Raw genomic sequence first — 20,643 nt, 5'->3', positions numbered from 1 at the left:
CTATATGACTAATGCTGCCGTTATGTCAGTTAAGAAAAAGTCACACATTTCCACATAAAAAAAGTGCATCCGCTGCAGTTAACATCCAGAAAATACTTTCAGTGGATGTTTAGGATGAAAGATAATCTCCCTTTAAAGTCGCATCCAGGCTGTGTTGCCAAGGCCCCAGAAATAAACTCAGTCGCCACTCCCTCTGAAAATCCTCTGGATACTGTGTGTGTGCTCATGGATGTGTGTGTGTGTGTGTGTGTGACAGATCAGTGCAGTGCTCACACATGCAGGCATGTTGTCACCTCCTGAAACACTGTAGCACGAAGGTCAGACAATTATTAAGCCACTTCGGTCCTGAGGTGTATAAAGAACGCACCCTCGCTGTCCTCACATGATGCTGTGCTGCTCTGTCGCTAGCAACACAGCATCATTCCTTGCTCTGGTTTGTTTATTATCCTTATAGTCTTCCACAAAGCACTGGCTGGTTCATTACACACTAATAGTTGGGGGCTCTGCATGCTAATAATGACATCTTAGAGTGTCCTGGAGCCATAGAGACAAGATAATACCAAGAAACCCTCACAATGATGGCAGTACGCTTGTGTATTTCAGTGTGTGAGCCTGTGTGAAATCCTGATATTCCCCCCTGCAATTAATCTGATTGTGTTCATGTGTTTGTGTGTAATCCAGAGAGTGTTAGGGATACTGATAGCGCCGATCTGTTACCATGACAACTGCAGCAACCCCGCTGTTTTCTTGTTGGCTCACTGACTGCTGCTTCATATATGAGAGCTGCCAGGGCATTATATTTTTACTTCCCACTGTTAGACTCTTATTAGAGTTTCTTATTTTTTGGACTTCCTCAAAGAGAAATGTTTGTGATACAAGGAAAGGCTTTCAGCATTTTACTGTTGTGTTTACAGTTTCATAGCTTTTGTTAAGTGATGTACAGTTATTACTGAGAAGTTCTCCATCACGTCATCATTGGAGTTGTTGGAGACACCAAGTTTCCAAATCAATTTAGATTTTCTTCTGACATATTAGTAATGAGAGTCATTGCGATACACAAAATTAGATTTTAACAAATTTTATACATATGCACACAAATCTTGGATGTGTGGGGAAATGCAAGTGCACACACAAATGCCTCATTTAAGCCACGCAAACCATAAGTGAACCGAATAAGGTTTAACAGCCTGCTTAAACTGAGAAATAGGATTAGAACAAATTGTTTGTTAAGGTAACATAAAATATCTTGAAAAACAGCATAGCCATTGTAAGCTGTAGCCACTATTATATGTCATCTTTGTTGGTTGTGCTTGAACTAGTAAATTTCTTAACATATTTTAATAATTTTGTTCTTACAATACATGATAAGTTTTAAATTGGCTGTTGCTGAATGGTTTGTGTTCTGGAATTCAGCTCCAAATATAAATGCAATGAAATGTCATTGTATTTGATCTGTTATTTCATAAGGGTTGCAAATTCACCCCCCGGTGAGTAGACTATGGTCCTTGATATTTCTAAAGGTCGTAGCTGTAAATTCACGCTTTTGAAATGAATAAAATTCAACCTTCTGAAGATGAGACATGTATGCCAATTTATTAGCAACACTGAGTCATATCAGAGCAAACTTATATAATTTTATGACTTAAGAAAAGCTTATTCATAAACATTTATTTTGCTTAGTGGAAGTTTTTAGGGTTTATAGTTTGTTATGTTTTACTAAGACTGTGAAATAGGAAGGGGTGCAGCTTAACATAAAGATGATCATCCAAAAACCCTTAATCATATTGCACATTTGTATACATTTTTTTTATTTTTCTAGTGGTTACAGTAGAATGTTTGCCAATTATTTCACATTTCGTCTGTAGTTAATTGTGTTTGCTATAAATCAATAAATAAATATTAATGGTTGGAGGATGGACAGCATGCTGTGAGACTGGACAGCAGCTTCATGCATCGTCCCCATCCAGCCCACAAATACTATAAAAAACAAAGAACCTCAAGGGTAGAACAAAATCCTCCAAGCCATTGCATTGGGTGTAAAAATAGAAAAACATAAAATAAAAAAGCTTTAGTCTTGATTCAGACTCAATAAGAACCAGGCCAAGAATAAGATGGAGCGTTCACAGAAGGCAGGAGACAGGTGGACCCAAAGTGGAGGGCAACACAGGCCACAGTCAGTCTGCAGAAAGGTTGGTGTGGAATGGTCGAAGATTTACAGGTAAATCATTACTATGATTTTATATTTTACTAATAATATTACTAATATTATTAGAACCTGTGGGGATGTGTGGGTGCATGGTTTATCCTAGTTTACCCCCAAAACCACATTATTGATATATTTGAGGAATCCTTTTACCTGTCATTCCATATTTCCTTTCATGATTCTGGAAGTTGTGGGTGGATGTTGGTGAGCTCCATGGTGAGGGACAGAGCAGTGCCAAGAGCTTTAAAAATTGTGAGGCGTGGAGCCACGTAAAGCGGAACTATTGATGGTACGGACACTTTTGATGTTACACCCTTAACGTCGGTCTGTCCAATCAGAGGAGCCGGTCTTAAGACGTCATTCGGTACGTGTGACGAACTGTCATGGAAGCCCCCATGCGCATTTCCAAAGTGTAAAAAACACCCGGTTCGTTGTCACGCTGCGTTTTCGTGCTTTCTTTCTGCCATGAGGTGTTTGCTCCGGCTGGGGCGGCTGGCCGGCCGCAGTCATGGCCGCCTGTGTCACCACAGCGCGTACAGCCGCCACGCTAACCCGCGGAGAGTGGCAGTGGACCTGGATGAGAAGTGAGTTGACTCTGCCCATTTCTGTTATGGCCGGAGTTTTCATTGAAACGTCTCAGCTGCTCTGATGTCTATTTCCTCTTGTCGTGTAGCTCTAAAATCGGGCTCTGTTGGTCTCTGGAAGAATATACCACTCGCTAATTGTGTCACCTTTTATTAATGCACTCTAGCAAATCCGTGAAAACTAACCAATGCTTTGGTCAGCATCATTAGTCTAAAAAAATACTGTATTGCATGTAAATATTTGAGTCATTTTGATATTTTGCATTATCCCTGTTTTTGAAGGAAACTTGAGATATCTTCAGGGAAGTTTGCCAGATTTGCTGATGGATCTGCTGTGGTACAGGTACAGAAATAATGTCAACACACTGCTTGGCAGCCCCACTGCAAGTTGCTTAATATCTGTGATGGACTGTCATTATATTTCCTGCTCTTCATATAAACACTGTTATTTCTTATTTTTTTACCACTATTGTGTGTCTTGTGTGTCATCTTAGAAGAGGGATCTCCCTTCATCTGTGTTTGTCAATGAGGCTTCTCCTGTTTTCTCCGTGTGAAAGGTTCTTTCTCATAAAGAGTTAATAAAAGTCTTATTTGGTGGGGGATATCACGAGTGCGTAGATTGTTAACACCCGTGATTTTGAGCTTTAAAGGTAACAGACTTAGACGTTATATAGAAGTTTTACCAACACACAACATTAGCAGACAGCTAAATTTGCCCATTTAAAAATGTGTAGATATAGTTTCGTAGTTTTGATATCAGGGTACAGTCATTCACAAGACTGTGCAAGAAATTACTTGATAAAACTGCACTGACAGCACTGTTTGCTTTTCGGTTTTATTTTTGATAACCTGTTCTGTGTATTTCTCTGTCTTCAGCTTGGAGATACCTCTGTGATGGTGACTGCTGTGAGCAAAACCAAACCTTCTCCATCTCAGTTTATGCCTCTTGTGGTATGTTTTCCAAACAATGTTCCTAGAGAATATAAAGTTTATTTATTTGTTCTCCACTCCTGTTTGTATGTGATTATAAATGGGTTCCTCCGAAGACAGAAAATGTTATCCAGTCATTTGTAGCTCAGTCTACCTGGGCTAGGAATTAAACATTCCTCATTTTTGGATAAAATTATCTTGTGTAGAGCTATTTGGTTAATGACTGTCCATTTTGATCAACAGGTGGATTACAGACAGAAAGCAGCTGCTGCAGGTCGAATCCCCACCAACTACTTGAGACGAGAGTTGGGAACCACTGACAATGAGATCCTCACCAGCAGACTAATAGGTGAACTCATATGAAAGTGTCTTGTTACATGCGTGTCTTTAATGCAGTTGTGAAGGGCTCTGACTGGAGAACTTTGACTAACAGTGATTTTTGTTTCGGGACCTCAGACAGATCCATTAGACCACTTTTCCCTCCTGGTTACTTTTATGACACTCAGGTCAGTTCAAGTTCAAATTGCTAACAAAATTATGTGACAATATTTTTGCCTTCTGAAGAATGATGTAAATGTGTATTTGTCTCCAACATGTTCCTATCTCCTGAAGATCCTTTGTAACCTGCTAGCAGTTGATGGTGTCAATGATCCAGATGTACTGGCTATTAATGCGGGTGAGTTAAATCTCAGTCAACTATATTTTCAAAAAAGCAAAACTTTTTACATAAATGGCTAAAACAATGTTTTCTTCCATTCAAGCTTCTGCTGCTCTTGCCTTTTCTGACATCCCCTGGAATGGACCCATAGGTTAAGAACACACAATATTTTGATGCCTATTCACACATATTGATACACTGACTTTAAAACCTGCTTATTTAGCTCTAATTCAATGGGTATTATTGTACTCTTCCTTAAATCTGGTGTGGACTATGTGTGTCTTTATGTTTTTCTAGGGGCTGTACGTGTGGGTATGATTGATGGAGATCTGCGGATCAACCCCACCAGGACAGAGATGACTTCCAGCAGTCTGAACCTGATTGTAGCAGGAGCCCCCAGCAGTCAAGTGGGTAAGTTTGCAAACACTATAAAACTCCCAGCAGAGGCTCTCCCAGAAATCTTTCTGTATTTTTACTTCAGACCAACACACCTTTTTGTTTAATAATGTCCATAATGTGTTCGATTAAATACTAAAATTGGGGAAAATGCGACACCCTACTAACAGTAAATTACTACACGACACACAAGACCATCAAACTATTTTAATTATTGTTGCTGTTACACCATCAAAGCTTGCTAATTTGTACATTTGTATGATTGATATCTCTTTTACAGCATCTGCAGTTTTCAGCTCAAATTCAGTGCTTGTTGATTTAGGTTTTCTTCTTTTATTGTGACTTTCTGTGTACCAGTGATGATTGAGGCTTCAGCTGAGAATATGCTGCAGCAGGACTTCTGCCATGCGGTGAAGACAGGAGTCAAACACACCCAGCAGATTATTCTGGCCATCCAGCAGCTGGTGCGGGAACAGAAGGTCACCAAACGAACGCCGGTCAAAGTCTTCTCAGCCCCAAATCACATGGTGGAACATGTTCGGCAGTAAGACAATGACTTTAGACATAATGCAGTAGTTTAAATAAAAACAACTGTCAGAGAAAACTAATTAAATAAGACAAAGGCAGATGGTATTTAGTTATAGGTTTGCACTTGGTTAAGCTTGATTTCTCAGAAGCAAAAAAAATAGCATTGATTTTGTATTATGTGGTCATCATTTTGTTTTTTATTGATCTTACTTGCAGATTGGCTTCTGAGAAGATCTATTCTGTTTTCACTGATTTCACACATGATAAGGTACCTCATGTGGCCATTTTCTACCCATTTAGTGCAGGTTCTGGATGTGATTTGTTGCAAAGTAAAATTATTATTCTTATCAAAGCAGTTTAGTTGAGTCTGACTGTTTATGCATTTCAGAAGAGTAACTTGTGTCTTGATTAACACTAATAATTTTGCTTTAGATTTCTCGAGATGAGGCTATCAATAAAATTCGACTAGAAACTGAAGAGGAGCTCAAAGGTAAGTTAATGGCCAGTATTCATTTTGTATGGAAAATATTGTTGCTGCTCCTTTGCAAATGCAATTCAAAGTCATGTGACAGCATTTTTCTTTTTATTACAGTTTTTATTAGAGTATTTGTAACAATGTCAACTTGTCTTATGTAGAAAAATTCCCTCAGGCTGAACCCTTTGATGTCATTGAATCCTTCAACATAGTGTGCAGAGAAATCTTCCGCAATTTAGTTCTTAATGAGTACAGGAGGTAAGCACAGTCTTACTTTGAAATTAATGTATGTTCTCATAATGTCCCTTTGTAAGTGGTTCAAACATATTTTCTATGTCTATGATATCAATCTCTGCTGTTGTCTATGTCTTTAGGTGTGACGGGAGAGAACTAACAGCTTTAAGGAACATTTCCTGTGACGTTGATCTCTTTAAGCCACTCCATGGCTCTGCTCTGTTTCAGCGAGGACAAACACAGGTGGAGAATTTGAAATGCTGAAAAAATATCAAAGAGTAATGTACTGCAGTGTTCTGTAATTCTTAAAGATAAAATATTGCAACTGTACAGTTAAAATTATATTCATACCTTTTAACAAAAGAATGTCATTCTCTTTTTTTTCTCTAGGTCTTATGTGGTGTCACATTTGATTCCCTGGAATCCAGTATCAAAGCTGACATTATCACCACAGCTTTGAGGTAAACGATTACACCTTTTCATGCATGAGGCACCTATACATTCGTATTGTTCACGTCATCAGGGCAGTTCAGGTTAGGGTTAGGGCTGGCTCTTATTTCTCAATTATACAACAGTTGGTAGTCAGAGTTTATCCTGTGTATTAGCACAATATGCCTCCTAAATTAACCAAACAGAATAAAAAACAAAGTATGTTGCTGTTTTTTTGTTTTTGTTTTTTTTTTGCAGCGGTATCAAAGACAAAAACTTTATGCTTCATTATGAAGTGAGTGTAACCTTTTTTTTCTTGTTTAAAGTTTACAGATTTGTCTCTCTTCATTTGGGAATTTCATTCTCTATCTTTGCAGCGTGAACTGAAATGAAATGAGAAAATAATTTCCCCTTTTATTTTAGTTCCCTCCATATGCGACAAATGAAATTGGAAAGATGGGAGGCCTTAACAGGAGAGAGCTTGGTCATGGTTTGTAATGACAGTTACATTATCTACTGGTACTCAATGCCTGCTAACCACACATCTCCGATAAGGATCTGGTAAAAGACCCTGTATAAGGATGTGGCTGTTTTGTTTGTGTGTTCCCAGGTGCTCTGGCCGAGAAGGCTCTGAGACCAGTCATTCCTAAAGACTTCCCTTTCACCATCCGGGTAACTGCTGAGGTGTTGGAGTCAAATGGTGAGTGTGAAGTGTGTTGACATAGTTCTTGATACAGTCATTGTCAGGCTGAATGTGCCACGCTGAAACATGCAGTTAAAATATGTGAAAGTCTGTTGCTCTTTATCTCCTCTCAGGATCCTCCTCCATGGCCTCGGCATGCGGAGGCAGCCTTGCACTAATGGATGCAGGTACCAGAGTCTGCATGAGATTGTCCTTGTACTGTTGTTTATACATTTCAAAAGTGTTTATTTGTGTGTTTATTGCTGCAAGCGCAATTACATTTATTAGTAAAGTAATTAATTTTATGAAGGATAAAGAAAATACATCCTCAAAATGAGCTTGCATTAAAATCCAATAATTCTATGTTTTGAAAATATTTTGTTAATAGATTTAGTAATTTCCAGTAATAAAGCTACTATGTGTTTTACATACCATAAAAGTAAGCAATGACAAGATTTGTAGGCAACAAAATATATATATATATTTTGGGGCAGTTTATTAATATGAAATTTAAAATAGTTTTTGCTCTCAAGTACAATGCAGTTGTGTTATTATACATAGCTCATGTGTCCACATGTGTGTCTCCCAGGTGTCCCCATCTCTTCTGCTGTGGCAGGTGTAGCCATTGGCCTCATCTCCAAGGCCAACCCAGAGAAACCTACTGAAATCAATGATTACAGATTACTGACAGATATTCTGGTGTGTAGAAGAATGCGGTTTATCAAAAATCAAAAAGTTATTTTGTCCTTTTCCAGTAGTATCGGAGATATTTAGCTAGTTTTTATTGTCCAAACAGGGAATAGAGGATTACCTTGGTGATATGGACTTTAAACTGGCAGGAACAAACAAGGGCATCACTGCTTTACAGGTACTGCATCTGTCGATAACTGTCTCCGGTTGGCTCTGTATCAGGGAAGTGCAAGAAAACGAAATATAATTTCATCAAGAGACAGAAGTATTCCACCTGGATCGTTTTAAGTGCACATTTTGATGTAATCTAGAATCATGTGGAACCTTTGGTACCCAAAGAGGCGTGAATTTTGCATCCTGCCCAAAGTGTCACTCATCAGTATTACCTTGATTGTTTCAATGCCAACACCAGCTTCTCACTTTTTCTGAATTTACTTTGCAGGCTGATGTGAAGATACCAGGTTTGCCTCTGAAGGTGGTCATGGAGGCTATTCAGCAGGCCACAGGTTTAATATGGCACATTAGGCTTGATATATAATAGTCAAGAATATAGCAAGTGTATTAGGTGGTGGTTTAACAGCCTCTTTTCACTTATTATGTTTCAGTTGCAAAGAGGGAAATCTTGGCCATCATGAACAAATGTTTAGGAAAGCCCAGACAAACTAGGAAAGACAATGGACCTGTTGTTGGTAGGTGTTATTTCTTAACATAATTAACTGTGTGAATGTACAGGCATGTGCTCAAAATAAACTTAGCATACATTGTTCTGATGAGGATGGATTGTTTTCTTCGTTCAGAAAATGTTCGGGTGCCTATTTCAAGACGTGCTCGCTTTGTTGGTCCAGGTGGCTGTAACCTTCGCAGACTACAAGCTCAAACGGGTAATATTCATGTACACTTCATAAGCAAAAGTCCATATGTAAATTAGTCAGAAATCCAAAAATCCAACGAGGACTGTGATGTCTTTGTTGATAAAGCCTGACACTAACTATGGATCGCATTTTTTTTGTTCTGCTATGCATCTTTTTTGTGGGTGTCTTAGGAGTTACAATAAGTCAGGTGGATGAGGAGACTTTTTCTGTGTTCGCTCCATCACCAGGAGCCATGAACGAAGCTCAAGACTTCATTCGTGAGATCTGCAAAGATGATGTGAGTCACTGCAACTAGTGGAGCATTTTTTTTTCTTTTCTATGTCACAGTAACAGTACAGTACTCATCTGATGTTTTCTGAATGTTTATGTACATGTGTGTTTTCAGCTGCATGTTATTTTCATTTTTCAATTAATTGGAATGAATATACACATATATACATTGATGTACAGTGTGCATATGGACACGTGTATTCATTTTGTTTTGCAGCAAGAACAGCAGCTGGAGTTTGGTGCTATCTACACAGCAACCATCACAGAAATAAGGTAAAATAAGACACTGTTGTTTATGCTCAAACATGCTAGCGCTCACTTCAAATAGAAAATTTTTGTGCATGTTGCCAGTCATACAGATTAATTCACACGAGTGTTGAAACATGGGATAACGGCTTTTCCTCTTCTGCTTCAGGGACATTGGTGTGATGGTGAAACTTTATCCCAACATGAGTGCTGTCTTGCTGCACAACTCACAGCTGGACCACAAACGGGTCTGTAAATTTGCCTCTGCATACTGTTTACATGAATGTCTCTTTTTTTAAATCATTGATTGAGAATTGGATAATTTCTTGAAGGTCATTAGTGTGCATTTCTTTTTTTTTTTTAGATCAAGCATCCAAGTGTTTTGGGTTTAGAAGTTGGACAGCAGATACAGGTCAGTGTCAGTGACATCAGCCTGTATTATTAAATGTTGCCCACTAACTGGATTTCTCCTAACAGGTTAAGTACTTTGGACGGGATCCAACAGATGGTAGAATGCGACTTTCACGTAAAGTGCTCCAGTCCCCAGCTGCAACAGTAGCAAAGATGCTAAGTGAGAAACAGAGCATCACCATGAGTTCAAGAAATGGCCTCACACCCAACAATGATTTGTGACACAACTTTGCCACTAAAGTTATTTTGTATGTTGTATGTTGTTGTCGGGAAACCTGCCATAGCCAGAGCATCCAACTTTGGCACAAACTGTACTGATGTTCCCGACATAAAGAAGGTTATCCAGTTGCTATGGATATGGACATGACAACTCTCCATCAGACGGAAGTGCATCTCATTAAATACAGGCTCTGCGTACATTGTGCTTCACAGTGGATGTGCACAGACTGAGAACCATTAAATTACAATGAGTGGGCAACATGTTTTCATACATTTGTTAATATTAAATGTGTTGTATTTTTAAGTTTCTACATTTTTTCTTTATGTTTTCAAATGTTCCAACTCAGAAAACATGGACAACATCTAATTGTATGTTACATTTACTGTTAGCTTCCCTTGACAGAATCATCTTAGTACATATTACATTATAAGCATGGTTTTGTTCTTCACTACTGCTCTTTGTGGTATAGAGTTTCTGCATCTGGTTACCACTCAAAGCTGTTGAGGTCAAACATGAACAAAGTGAACAAATGGCGAAAAATGTATAATTCTAATTATTTTGTTTCTTTTTTTTAATTCTCAGTCTATTGTCTTTTTCTTGGCAGATATTTGTCAGAATGATCTTTAAATCAAACATTTACTGGTTGATGGTGTTAAAACTACAACCACTTCCACTGCAAGATGATACACAAAAGACCCAAAAAAAGATGTAAACTTACATACAGCTATTTATGTAAAATGAATAAACATTCTGTTTTATACACATTGTTTTCAGTTGTTTTGAGGGGATGCTGTAATTTTATGTCTCACGCTTAGGTGGGTGCAGTCTAATACAATAGACTTGTAATAACCTCTCTTTCCAAATTTTCTTCTCATTTATCTGAATGGAGTGGATGGAAGAATAGACACCTGTCTATATAATCAAAAGCTCTTTAAATCAGAATAAAAACTGGATGAGCTGGAGGTGTTATTTACTGCAGGACTGTTTTACCAGGCTGTATTTGATAATGATCTAGACTAGACTTTAATAATAATAGTAATATAAAATTCAGCATTTAACAGACATGCACTAAAGAAATAATGTAACTACCTCCTTGTCTTTGGATCATTAGTTCACACAGGACCGTCCTGTCGGGGCTCTGCAGCAAACAGCGGCCACTGCTGTTCTCTCTCCCGCCAGAAGGTGGCGCTGTGAGCGCGCGGCGCTGCCATTGGCTGCTCGCGCTCGGAGGGGAGACCCCGCAGCAGTGACCGTTTGATTGACGTCGAGGAAGAAAAAGAAACAAGATCGTATTACAAGATGGCGGTCTGTGGACGTTAGCACGGAGGCCGTCGGAGTTGTTGTGCTCTGTGTGAATTTACACTTTGATATTAAGCCTCCTGTTGAGTTGTTTCACATCGTAAACGTAATGTTTTTATGAAATAGCCTCCGGTATATTATACTGCTATTGCGAAGTTAACTTAGACATGCATGTTTTGTAACATGCGGGTGGAAACAAAGTTAACAGGTCGAGGGTAGGAAAACACTAGACGGGGTGAGGTGATAGCTTGTTAGCAACCAGCTAGCCTGCTAGCTCCTACTCGGTTAACCATGTCGGACACTCGGCGGCGAGTGAAGGTATATACGCTGAATGAAGACCGGCAGTGGGACGATCGGGGTACCGGACACGTTTCGTCAAGCTTTGTTGAACGGCTGAAGGGAATATCGTTATTAGTTCGGGCGGAATCTGACGGTGAGTACCGAGTTAGCATAGCCGCTATGACGTTAGACTGGCTAACCTTAGCATGCTGACTCCTGGTTGCTCGCACAGACGGCTTCAAGTTGCCACTGTACATACTGAATTAACTTATTGAGCTTGGTTTATTTTTATTGTTTGCTACAATATCGAGGGCAAATTGTTCAGACAACGGGAATAACCTACAGAAACGTTGTTCTCAACGAAAAGGTAATCGTTTGTTGAATAGCTTGTGCTAGCAAGTTCGGTCGGTGAGCAGACGACGTGATCTCGGTAGCATGGGGGGGCCTCAAAGTCCAATCGTAACCGCACAAACTTGTTATTGCCCATAATAGTAAACCGTTATGTGCTCTCAGAGATTCCAAAGAAGAAACTGTCGGTCAGACTTTTGTTGATAGTAAGCCCACTATTTCTAAGTTTTAACTTTGTATTTTTGCCATTGTTCCGTTCAGTTTTCGATATTGTCCGTGTAGCTCTGTCATTGGCGTTAATTGGCCAATGTTTGAGAAAACTGTCGTTTATTATTCTCTGCCCTGATCATGTGTATTAGCTGGAAACTTAAGTGACACAAATCTTTGCGTTTTAGGATCACTCCTATTGGAGTCGAAGATAAGCCCCAATACTGCATATCAGAAACAACAGGTAAGGATAGACCATCTAAGTGTGAATCATCCGCAAAATGCCTACCCGTCTGGTAAATGTAATAAATGGGAAGTTTCAGCTTTCAGCCAATTTTAAATAATTTCAATATTGATACTTGCCGCTGGCAAGTTACTCCTACAAAATATGTTGCAGACAATGGAAATTCAGCATGTGGTTGGATTGTAAGGCTGGAAAGAAGTGTTCTCCCTAGCACATTTTTTTTTCTAACAACTGTACAATCAGACATTTCCTTAATCTTAATTGCAGCAATCTGTTGCAAAAGCTAACCACACAGTTTAAGGTAAAAAGAATCTTAACTATATATGCATATTGGAGATAAAGTGGAGAATGCATGCCAGGATGTGTTATGTCCAGCATAAATTCAGATGAGCATTTCTTTGTGTGCAATAAGTTTCTTACTCCTTTCCAGGACACCTTGATTGTCTGGTCAGAAGCTGATAACTATGACCTTGCCCTAAGTTTCCAGGAAAAGGCTGGCTGTGATGAGATCTGGGAGAAGATATGCCAGGTAGATGCAATGCAGTTTTATGTTCTGTACATTGTGTGTTGGGCAGTTTAGAAGCAGACATGGTTGTGGGAGAGAAGGTTGGCTGCGGATATGCTGGTTAGGAGTTGGATTCTCTGCAACCCCATTTGGATCAGGAACCTTAACCCTTTAGCACAAAACCTGTCTCAAATCAAATATGCAGATGATGATCTGTGGTGAATTGGTGCTGGTCCCATGGTACTAAAATTTATTGACACTTCTGTGAAGAATGAGATGTATATTATTTCCCCCCTTCATTCCATGTCTACTGTTTCTTGCCCAGGTTCAAGGCAAGGACCCTGCTCTGGACATCACCCAGGACCCTATTGATGAGTCAGAAGAAGAGCGTTTTGAGGAGATTCCAGAGACAAGCCATCTAGTGGAGCTCCCTCCTTGTGAACTCAGCCGACTGGAGGAAATTGCTGACCTGGTTACCTCTGTCCTGTCCTCGCCTATCCGGAGGGAAAAACTTGCCTTGGCCTTGATGAGTGAGGGCTACATCAAGAAACTTCTGGGTCTCTTCAGAGTATGTGAGGATCTAGACAACAGGGAGGGCTTGCATCATCTTTATGAGATTGTCCGGGGAGTCTTGTTCCTCAATAAAGCAGCCCTCTTTGAGGTGATGTTCTCTGACGATTGCATCATGGATGTGGTGGGCTGCCTTGAGTATGACCCAGCACTGGTTCAACCTAAACGGCACCGGGAATTCTTGACCAAGACAGCCAAGTTTAAGGAGGTGATCCCAATCACGGACTCTGAGCTGCGGCAAAAGATCCACCAGACCTACCGGGTGCAGTATATTCAGGACATCATTCTGCCTACGCCGTCTGTCTTTGAGGAGAACTTCCTGTCCACACTGACCTCTTTCATCTTCTTCAACAAGGTTGAGATTGTCAGTATGTTGCAGGTAAACCAAACCATGTAACTTACTTTTTTTTGGTTGTTTTAAACATAACTAGTTAAATTCTAAATTGTTTAATCTAGAATTTTTTTCCACACCAAAGGTTGGTAAGTTTGATTTCCACATATAAAATAAATCTAGAGTTTCGGAAATCAAGATGTAGTTGTGCCACTGGCAGTTTTTCCTGTTTCCTCCCACTGACTGAATTTAAAAGGATAAATAAGTACCTGCTCTTATTGTTGTTGAAGATTGTCACATAGTTAATGAAAATGAAAACCGAATAACTAACTCTACATCTTTGCAAATTTTGTCATTATAAAATACTAAATAATCCAAAAAATACAGTAGTCATTGTGATCCACATGATTATAGTCCCAATCCATGTTAATGCCACTGTTAATTTTTGGACTTGCCAATGGTTGTATTTCAAAGCTTTTATAATTATAAGTGAATTGGTTTCTCCAGTTTTGTAATTGTCCTCTTCTTTTAACAATTCTCATTTTTAGCAAAAACTTGAGTACAAACCATTCCTTCTGTTTTGTTTCTTCACTGTTTTGAGCTCTTAACCCTGTTTTACTTTACTACAGGAGGATGAGAAGTTTCTAACAGAGGTCTTTGCACAGCTCACAGATGAAGCCACAGAAGACAGTAAAAGGAGAGAGCTTGTAAGTCATGCCGTTGTCATATTTTGTTTGGTACAATGTAGAAACCTATATGTTGGGTGATATCTTCTGATTTATTAATGATGTCTTTCATCATTGTGAGAGTGAAAGAGCACAGTGTTGTCTTTTTGTTACATAGATTCATTCTGCTGACTGTAATGTTTTCTTTATCTATGGCTTTATAGTCATTGACTTTGTCACACTAGTCTTCAGAGTGCATTTAATTCACATTAGTGGTTGTACTGGCTATTAATGTAGTCATAACAACAATCCAATTTAGCCAGTACAGCAGACCCTCAGTGAGGGTGAAATAGGAAATAATTTAATTTGTAGGCTCATGCAGCTGTCATTCATTCAGCTGAAATGGAATATTTGAAACTGAACCAGAAATGACGCCCCACCCCCAAATGAACATAAAAATGCATTAATATTTGTAGATAAGGTTTTTTATTGTTAACCTGTAATGGCTCACATTAATTTGTCAAGTTGTAAACAATGCTTTTGTTCTTTTCCTCCTCTACAGGTGAATTTTGTCAAGGAATTCTGTGCTTTTTCGCAAACGCTGCAGCCACAGAACAGAGATGCTTTCTTCAAAACTCTGGCAAATCTTGGCATTTTGCCTGCTCTTGAAATAGTCATGGTAAGTTTTATGAATATCTCAATCAAGATGCATTACTTATTCTATTGTATACAAATGAGCAGAAAAATAGTAGACTTATTGAAATGTTTTTGTCCATGTCCTTGTTTCTCCTGCTCAGGGAATGGATGACCTACAAGTGAGGGCAGCGGCAACAGACATCTTCTCCTACCTGGTGGAATTCAGCCCTTCTATGGTCAGGGAATTTGTCATGCAGGAACCACAGCAGACAGATGACGTAAGCATCTTGATGTCATTGTTCCTTTGTTGATTAAAAGGAATAGTTTGGTTTTGACCAAGGTTGTATTTAAATATACTTAATCTAAGAAATATCTGTGTAATAGAGTAGAATGTATCAAATTTGCCCCATTTTAAAAAAATTTTAAAACTATGAGAATCACTGAGTTATAGTGCATAAAGATGGGGTCACTTCAACGCAAAGGTCTTAAGGTCTACTTTATTTAGCTTTTATCGTCAAGGTCTTTGTTTTCAGTAAGAAATCAATGCATAAGTGAAGTCATGCCTGTATGGTTTAGGAATCCACAACCTCTCTGTGAAATAAGACAATTGCAATTAATACAATTGCTTTCGTGTCTCATGCAAAGTTTTTATGGAATTGTCTCACTGCATCCTGCTGACTTCTACTGTCTCCTCACCCCCCAGGATGTTCTCCTCATAAATGTCGTGATCAAGCAGATGATTTGTGACTCTGACCCAGAGTTAGGAGGTGCTGTCCAGCTGATGGGTCTGCTCAGGACGCTCATTGACCCTGAGAACATGCTGGCTTCCACTAATGTACAGCATACACATGGGTTTTCATTCAATTTATAGGTTTATATCAGTGTACCAGTATAACTGGATCACTGTTTAAACTTAAATGCTCATTCTCTGTCCAACTCTGAAATTACAAATAAACTCATCAACTTTTATCACTTTTTTCCTTTTAGAAAACTGAGAAGACAGAATTTTTAAGTTTCTTCTACAAGTATTGCATGCATGTCCTGACTGCTCCTCTGCTGGCTAACACTGCACATGACAAGAATCCTAAAGGTAATCTTGGAAGAGAAACTTACAGTAACTGGAGTTTTTCAGACTGTAAGATAATGGATAATTTCATAATTACTCTGTGTTTGGGTCTTTCAGATCTCCAGGAGGGATCAACTAAGATCAACCCAGTCTGTCCAGGTGGGTTGTGTTCATTCATTCGTTTATCTTGTACAGCTTAGAAGATAAATTGGTTTCTCCAGCACCCCCTGGTGCTGGAGCCAATCACAGCTCGCATTGGGCGAGGGCAAGGTACACCCTGGACAAGTCGCCAGTCCAACACAGGGCCAACACACAGAGACAGACAGAGACCAACAAATGAGTCTTTTGATGGTGGGAGGAAACAGGAGTGCCTTGTGGAAGCCAACACAAGCACAGTGAGAACATGCAAACTGTCCAGAAAGGCCCCATGCCCAGGAATTTAACTCGCAACCTGGGATGGGTGGGGCAACAATGCTAACCACTATGCTGCACACCAGAGTTCATTGGAAATAATTGTTTTTACACGAAACAGAATTTTGTTTCAATTTCACTTAAAGGTAGACTGTCTAACATATATAATTGCTGTTTAATATGTTGTCACATGTTTCAATTCCTGCATCAAATGTAAAAACTTTTACAGAACTCCTAAGTAGTCCAATAGATGTCTTGTTTAATACAGTACAATAACAGTCTGTCTAATTTGGGAAATGCTTTATTTGTAGACAACTTTCAGACTGCTCAGCTGCTGGCACTGATCCTGGAGCTTCTGACCTTCTGTGTGGAGCACCATACCTATCACATCAAGACGTACATCATGAACAAAGACCTTCTCAGGAGAGTGCTGGTGCTCATGAACTCAAAGCACACCTTCCTTGCTCTTTGTAAGTCCCAGCATCTATGAAGGGTTCTCACACACACCCACCCATGTGCAATTTTCTGTCACTGTTAACTCTTGCCAAATGAACCTCTATTAAGTCAAGAGTTTTTAACCATACCAGAGCGGTGGGTTTGCGTCCGAATTTGACTTCACATAAATAAACACGCTTCAGATTTGTTTGAGTTCAATGTTAAAGCTCCCTTCTTACAAAGTAATCTTTATGTCCAAGGTGCCTTGCGTTTCATGCGCAGGATCATTGGTCTGAAGGATGAGTACTACAACCGCTACATCATCAAAGGGAACCTGTTTGAGCCTGTCATTAATGCCCTGCTGGACAACGGCACACGATACAACCTCTTGAACTCAGCCATCATAGAACTCTTTGAATTCATTAAAGTGGTGCGTTAACAGAAATCCTTCCTTGATATGAAGTATTCATTTGAATTGTTTTTGTACATGCCGTCTGCTTATTGGGATTTTCATCATGTCTTCTCTTTCCAGGAGGACATCAAGTCCCTTATAGCTCACATTGTGGATAACTTCTACAAAGCACTTGAATCCATTGAGTACGTCCAGACTTTCAAGGGGCTAAAAGGCCGGTATGAGCAGGAAAAAGACCGGCAGAGTCAGAGACTCAACAGGTCAGTGAACTGAGCAAAGGTGGAATCAGTGTATTAATCATTTTCTATAGAAAACTGTCCCCCTATAAAGAAGCTATTCTTTTTGGTAGATATCGCAGAGATGCACGGTCATTGGACGAGGATGAGGAGTTGTGGTTCAATGATGATGACGATGACGATGATGGGGAAGCTGTGGAGAAGAGGATGGAAGATGACTTCTCTGACAGCTATGGCAAGTATATGGAAGCCAAAAAAGGTGAGTCCCATTGGTATTTCTCTGTCCATTCCTTAGATTACAACATCCTTTTAACTTTAATATTGACAGCATCTCTTACTGCAGGAGCCGCTAACGGAGCTAATGGTGCCAACAACAATGGGAAAGCTGCTGCAATCCCACCTTCCTCACCAGCTGTCACTCCAAATAACAGTTCAACTTCCTCTGTCAAAACTGTTGCTCTTCCTTCCACACCAGTAGTGAAGGTAATGCTTCTTTACAAAGAGGGTCTTAATCCAATTTCTGTTAAAACTCACCTGATTGCAGTCACTGTTAACTAATTTTGCTGCCGTTTTGAAGCTGTGGAATTCAGCAAAGAACTGCATTATACTGAATTATGTTTGAGGTTTATAAGACTGAAATATAATTTTTTTTAATTATCATTATTCTTAGACGGCTCTCGTTGGTTTGGTGGACTACCCTGATGATGAGGATGAAGAGGAAGATGAGGAGGAGGAAGAGCAGTCTCCACGGAAGCGGCCCCGTCTGAGCTCTTAAGGCTAATTGTCCTCTATTAGGTCGTGGTGGACGGACACAGAGTCCCTCCCATCCTCCCTCCTCTGGTTGTCTCATTGGTCCTTGGCCTGCCTGTGCCACCCGTCAGTCTCACTGGGGAGACGGGCAAAGACGAGCTCCCACCTCACTCAGTCCCTCCTGATCTCCGCTCTTCTTTATTGCTCAGAGGAAGGAGATGGAGTCTTTTTTTTTTTTGTTTTTTTTACTGGAGCGAAAGACAAGTCAGTCTCTTCCTTTAGGTCCTTAATTTTACTTTTTCTTTGGAACAACAGCCTCCCCCAGGAGATCGCAGAATCTCCTTTCTTACTCTTGACCATTTTCAAAAGCATCTCTCCTCTTTCATTACACTCCTCTGCTCTCCCTGACCTTCCCTCTTTCTGAACATCTTTAATTTCTGTTCTCTGAACAAATTTCTCCTCATCCACCATCCCATGTACCGGCCAGAGAGGCTGCGGTGGAAATCAGTGCCAAGGCGATTCCCAAATCTGCTCTGTTGCTATAGCAACAATGGCATGGAAGCTGCGGTACTATGCCATCCCCACAGGAACCCTCTCATGTCCTCATTTGAACTCTCCCTTCCATCTTTCTCTTACCCGGACCGGTGAGCTCCAAAGAGGAAGCCAGAACACAACCAGCCAGTGTACGAACTGTTCAGCAGGCCAGTCAGGCTAGCAGGACTAGCCTTCATAGTTATAGAAAGCTTGACTGGCTGAAGCAGTGTGTGCATTGCTCTGCCACAGAACTGTTCACTTTTGTGTTGGGAATAGAGGGATCTAGACAACGTGGAAGAACTAAACAAAACATTGAGTGACAAGGGAGGTGACAAATGGCTAAATGTACCAGGACGATAACTCAGCAGCAATGAGACTTAGATCCAGAGGAGCAGGACTCAAACCTTCAAAAGCCATGGCGTCTGTTTTGGCCAAGGCACACAAAAAACATCTCTCACACACAAACGTACACAAACACACACAGGACTGCGTTAGCCAGAAATCCTGTCTTTCATGATTTTGTTAAAAAGTACTGTACAGATGTTTTTTTTTTTTTAATCATTTGCCCCAATATGATTTTGAAAGGGGAACGAGATTCCTACCTACCTGTGTATTTTTTTTTTTCTTTTTTTTTGGTTGCACAAAAAGGTGGGGTCGCTGTTCGCCCTTTCAGTCCAGTTCATTTGATTCAATGTAAAATGCTGGTTTTAAAAATAACGTATTAAAACTGCAGTAAAGTCATTTTTGCAGCCAACATTTTGAGGATGTGTTGAGTTTTGTATTTTAGCAGATCTCAGAATTTAGTGGCCTCAACGATGCTCACAGCCCAGTTTAGTTTAAAATGGGTGTAAAACCTGAGCTGTGGGTGTGCTTGCACGTAGTTTCAGGACATTCAAGTATGGCACCCTCCTCTCAGACAGATCTCAGGTTCAGAGCTCAGTTTGCATCAGAAACAAAAAGCTACCCACCTCTGTGCGCTGGAACACTGAGCTGGTGAAACATCTCACCCTCGTTACTGAACGCAGCGTTATACAGACCTTGAGGTGTCAAATTGAAGGATGACAGTGATCAGATGTTCTTAGTTTTGTCCCACAGTTCAGGCTTACTATGTTGAAGGACTTTATTTTTATTCTTTGTTTTACAGTTTTTATTTGAATGGATGAGCTGTTTTTTGTTTTGTTTTTTTTTTTTGTTGGTAATGATAGATATGATTTTACCCCAGAGTTGATGCAGTGCAGCTCGAGTCACACAGCGTTGTTCAGGTGGAGTCTTCCTGACATAACACAGAGGACATTTCAGTGTCAGGACGAAACATTTCCTGTGTCGCATCGTCTCTCCCTGCCTCACTACAGGCACACAGAGGCAGGCCAAGGGAATCAAAACGTGCTAAAAATGCTGTCTGACTTTTCTCTGCAACATCTCAGCTCAGTCACAGGCAGCACAGTAGGAGCGTAAGAAAAATGATTCTTGCCAATGTGCTTTTTAGGAGTTCGTTGTCTTTCCTGTCTGTCAGTGTCGCCAAACAATGACTGTTTATGCGCTCCCTTGATGAATTTGTACCAAGTGCATTTACTACCACTATCCATTCTTAACATTTGTATGAATTTGATAAGTTTTGAAATTAAATGTGACCCTGACATTGAAATTGTGAATCGAGCTTTGTTTCAATAATCCAATGATTTGGCGATTGGAGCTCCAAAATTTCTAATTGAGTTGATTCCTGAGAGTCCAAATGTTTGACTCTTGGCAGAACTGTCCTTAAAACCATTTATACATTTTCTTTAATATATTGGCAGCTCTTCAAACAATTTGTGGATTTAAAATTCTTTCTGCAGTTGGAAAACATTTTCCTGAAAGGATTAGTTTGGGCTTTGTTTTTGTTTTTTG

The 20,643-nt window shown here is 39.8% G+C and overlaps 2 protein-coding genes across 2 annotated transcripts; both read left to right on the top strand.

The window, feature by feature from the left end:
• The first annotated feature begins 2,581 nt into the window (after nt 1-2,581).
• On the top strand, nt 2,582-10,581 carry pnpt1 (polyribonucleotide nucleotidyltransferase 1). Its single transcript, XM_029520991.1, has 28 exons — nt 2,582-2,787; nt 3,070-3,130; nt 3,664-3,738; nt 3,961-4,066; nt 4,174-4,223; nt 4,330-4,393; nt 4,479-4,526; nt 4,673-4,786; nt 5,129-5,315; nt 5,516-5,567; nt 5,732-5,789; nt 5,936-6,032; nt 6,149-6,251; nt 6,399-6,469; nt 6,696-6,732; nt 6,861-6,927; nt 7,048-7,137; nt 7,254-7,307; nt 7,709-7,818; nt 7,916-7,987; nt 8,252-8,315; nt 8,415-8,498; nt 8,607-8,690; nt 8,852-8,958; nt 9,169-9,224; nt 9,367-9,445; nt 9,562-9,609; nt 9,675-10,581. Exons 1-28 carry the CDS (start codon nt 2,669-2,671, stop codon nt 9,828-9,830), a joined length of 2,313 nt encoding a protein of 770 aa, XP_029376851.1. The 5' UTR covers nt 2,582-2,668; the 3' UTR covers nt 9,831-10,581.
• Nucleotides 10,582-11,129: 548 nt separating this feature from the next.
• Nucleotides 11,130-18,710, top strand: ppp4r3b (protein phosphatase 4, regulatory subunit 3B). Its single transcript, XM_029521714.1, has 16 exons — nt 11,130-11,560; nt 12,150-12,205; nt 12,636-12,734; nt 13,036-13,659; nt 14,241-14,318; nt 14,839-14,955; nt 15,074-15,190; nt 15,616-15,747; nt 15,900-16,002; nt 16,096-16,137; nt 16,701-16,859; nt 17,085-17,254; nt 17,357-17,496; nt 17,586-17,731; nt 17,816-17,955; nt 18,143-18,710. The coding sequence occupies exons 1-16, from the start codon at nt 11,419-11,421 to the stop codon at nt 18,245-18,247; spliced, it is 2,370 nt and encodes a 789-aa protein (XP_029377574.1). The 5' UTR covers nt 11,130-11,418; the 3' UTR covers nt 18,248-18,710.
• Nucleotides 18,711-20,643: the final 1,933 nt, after the last annotated feature.

Source organism: Echeneis naucrates, chromosome 15 (genome assembly GCF_900963305.1).
Source record: "Echeneis naucrates chromosome 15, fEcheNa1.1, whole genome shotgun sequence".
Lineage (NCBI taxonomy): Eukaryota > Metazoa > Chordata > Actinopteri > Carangiformes > Echeneidae > Echeneis > Echeneis naucrates.
Note: the sequence above shows the minus strand (reverse complement) of the source record. Positions and strands in the feature narration are given on the sequence as shown.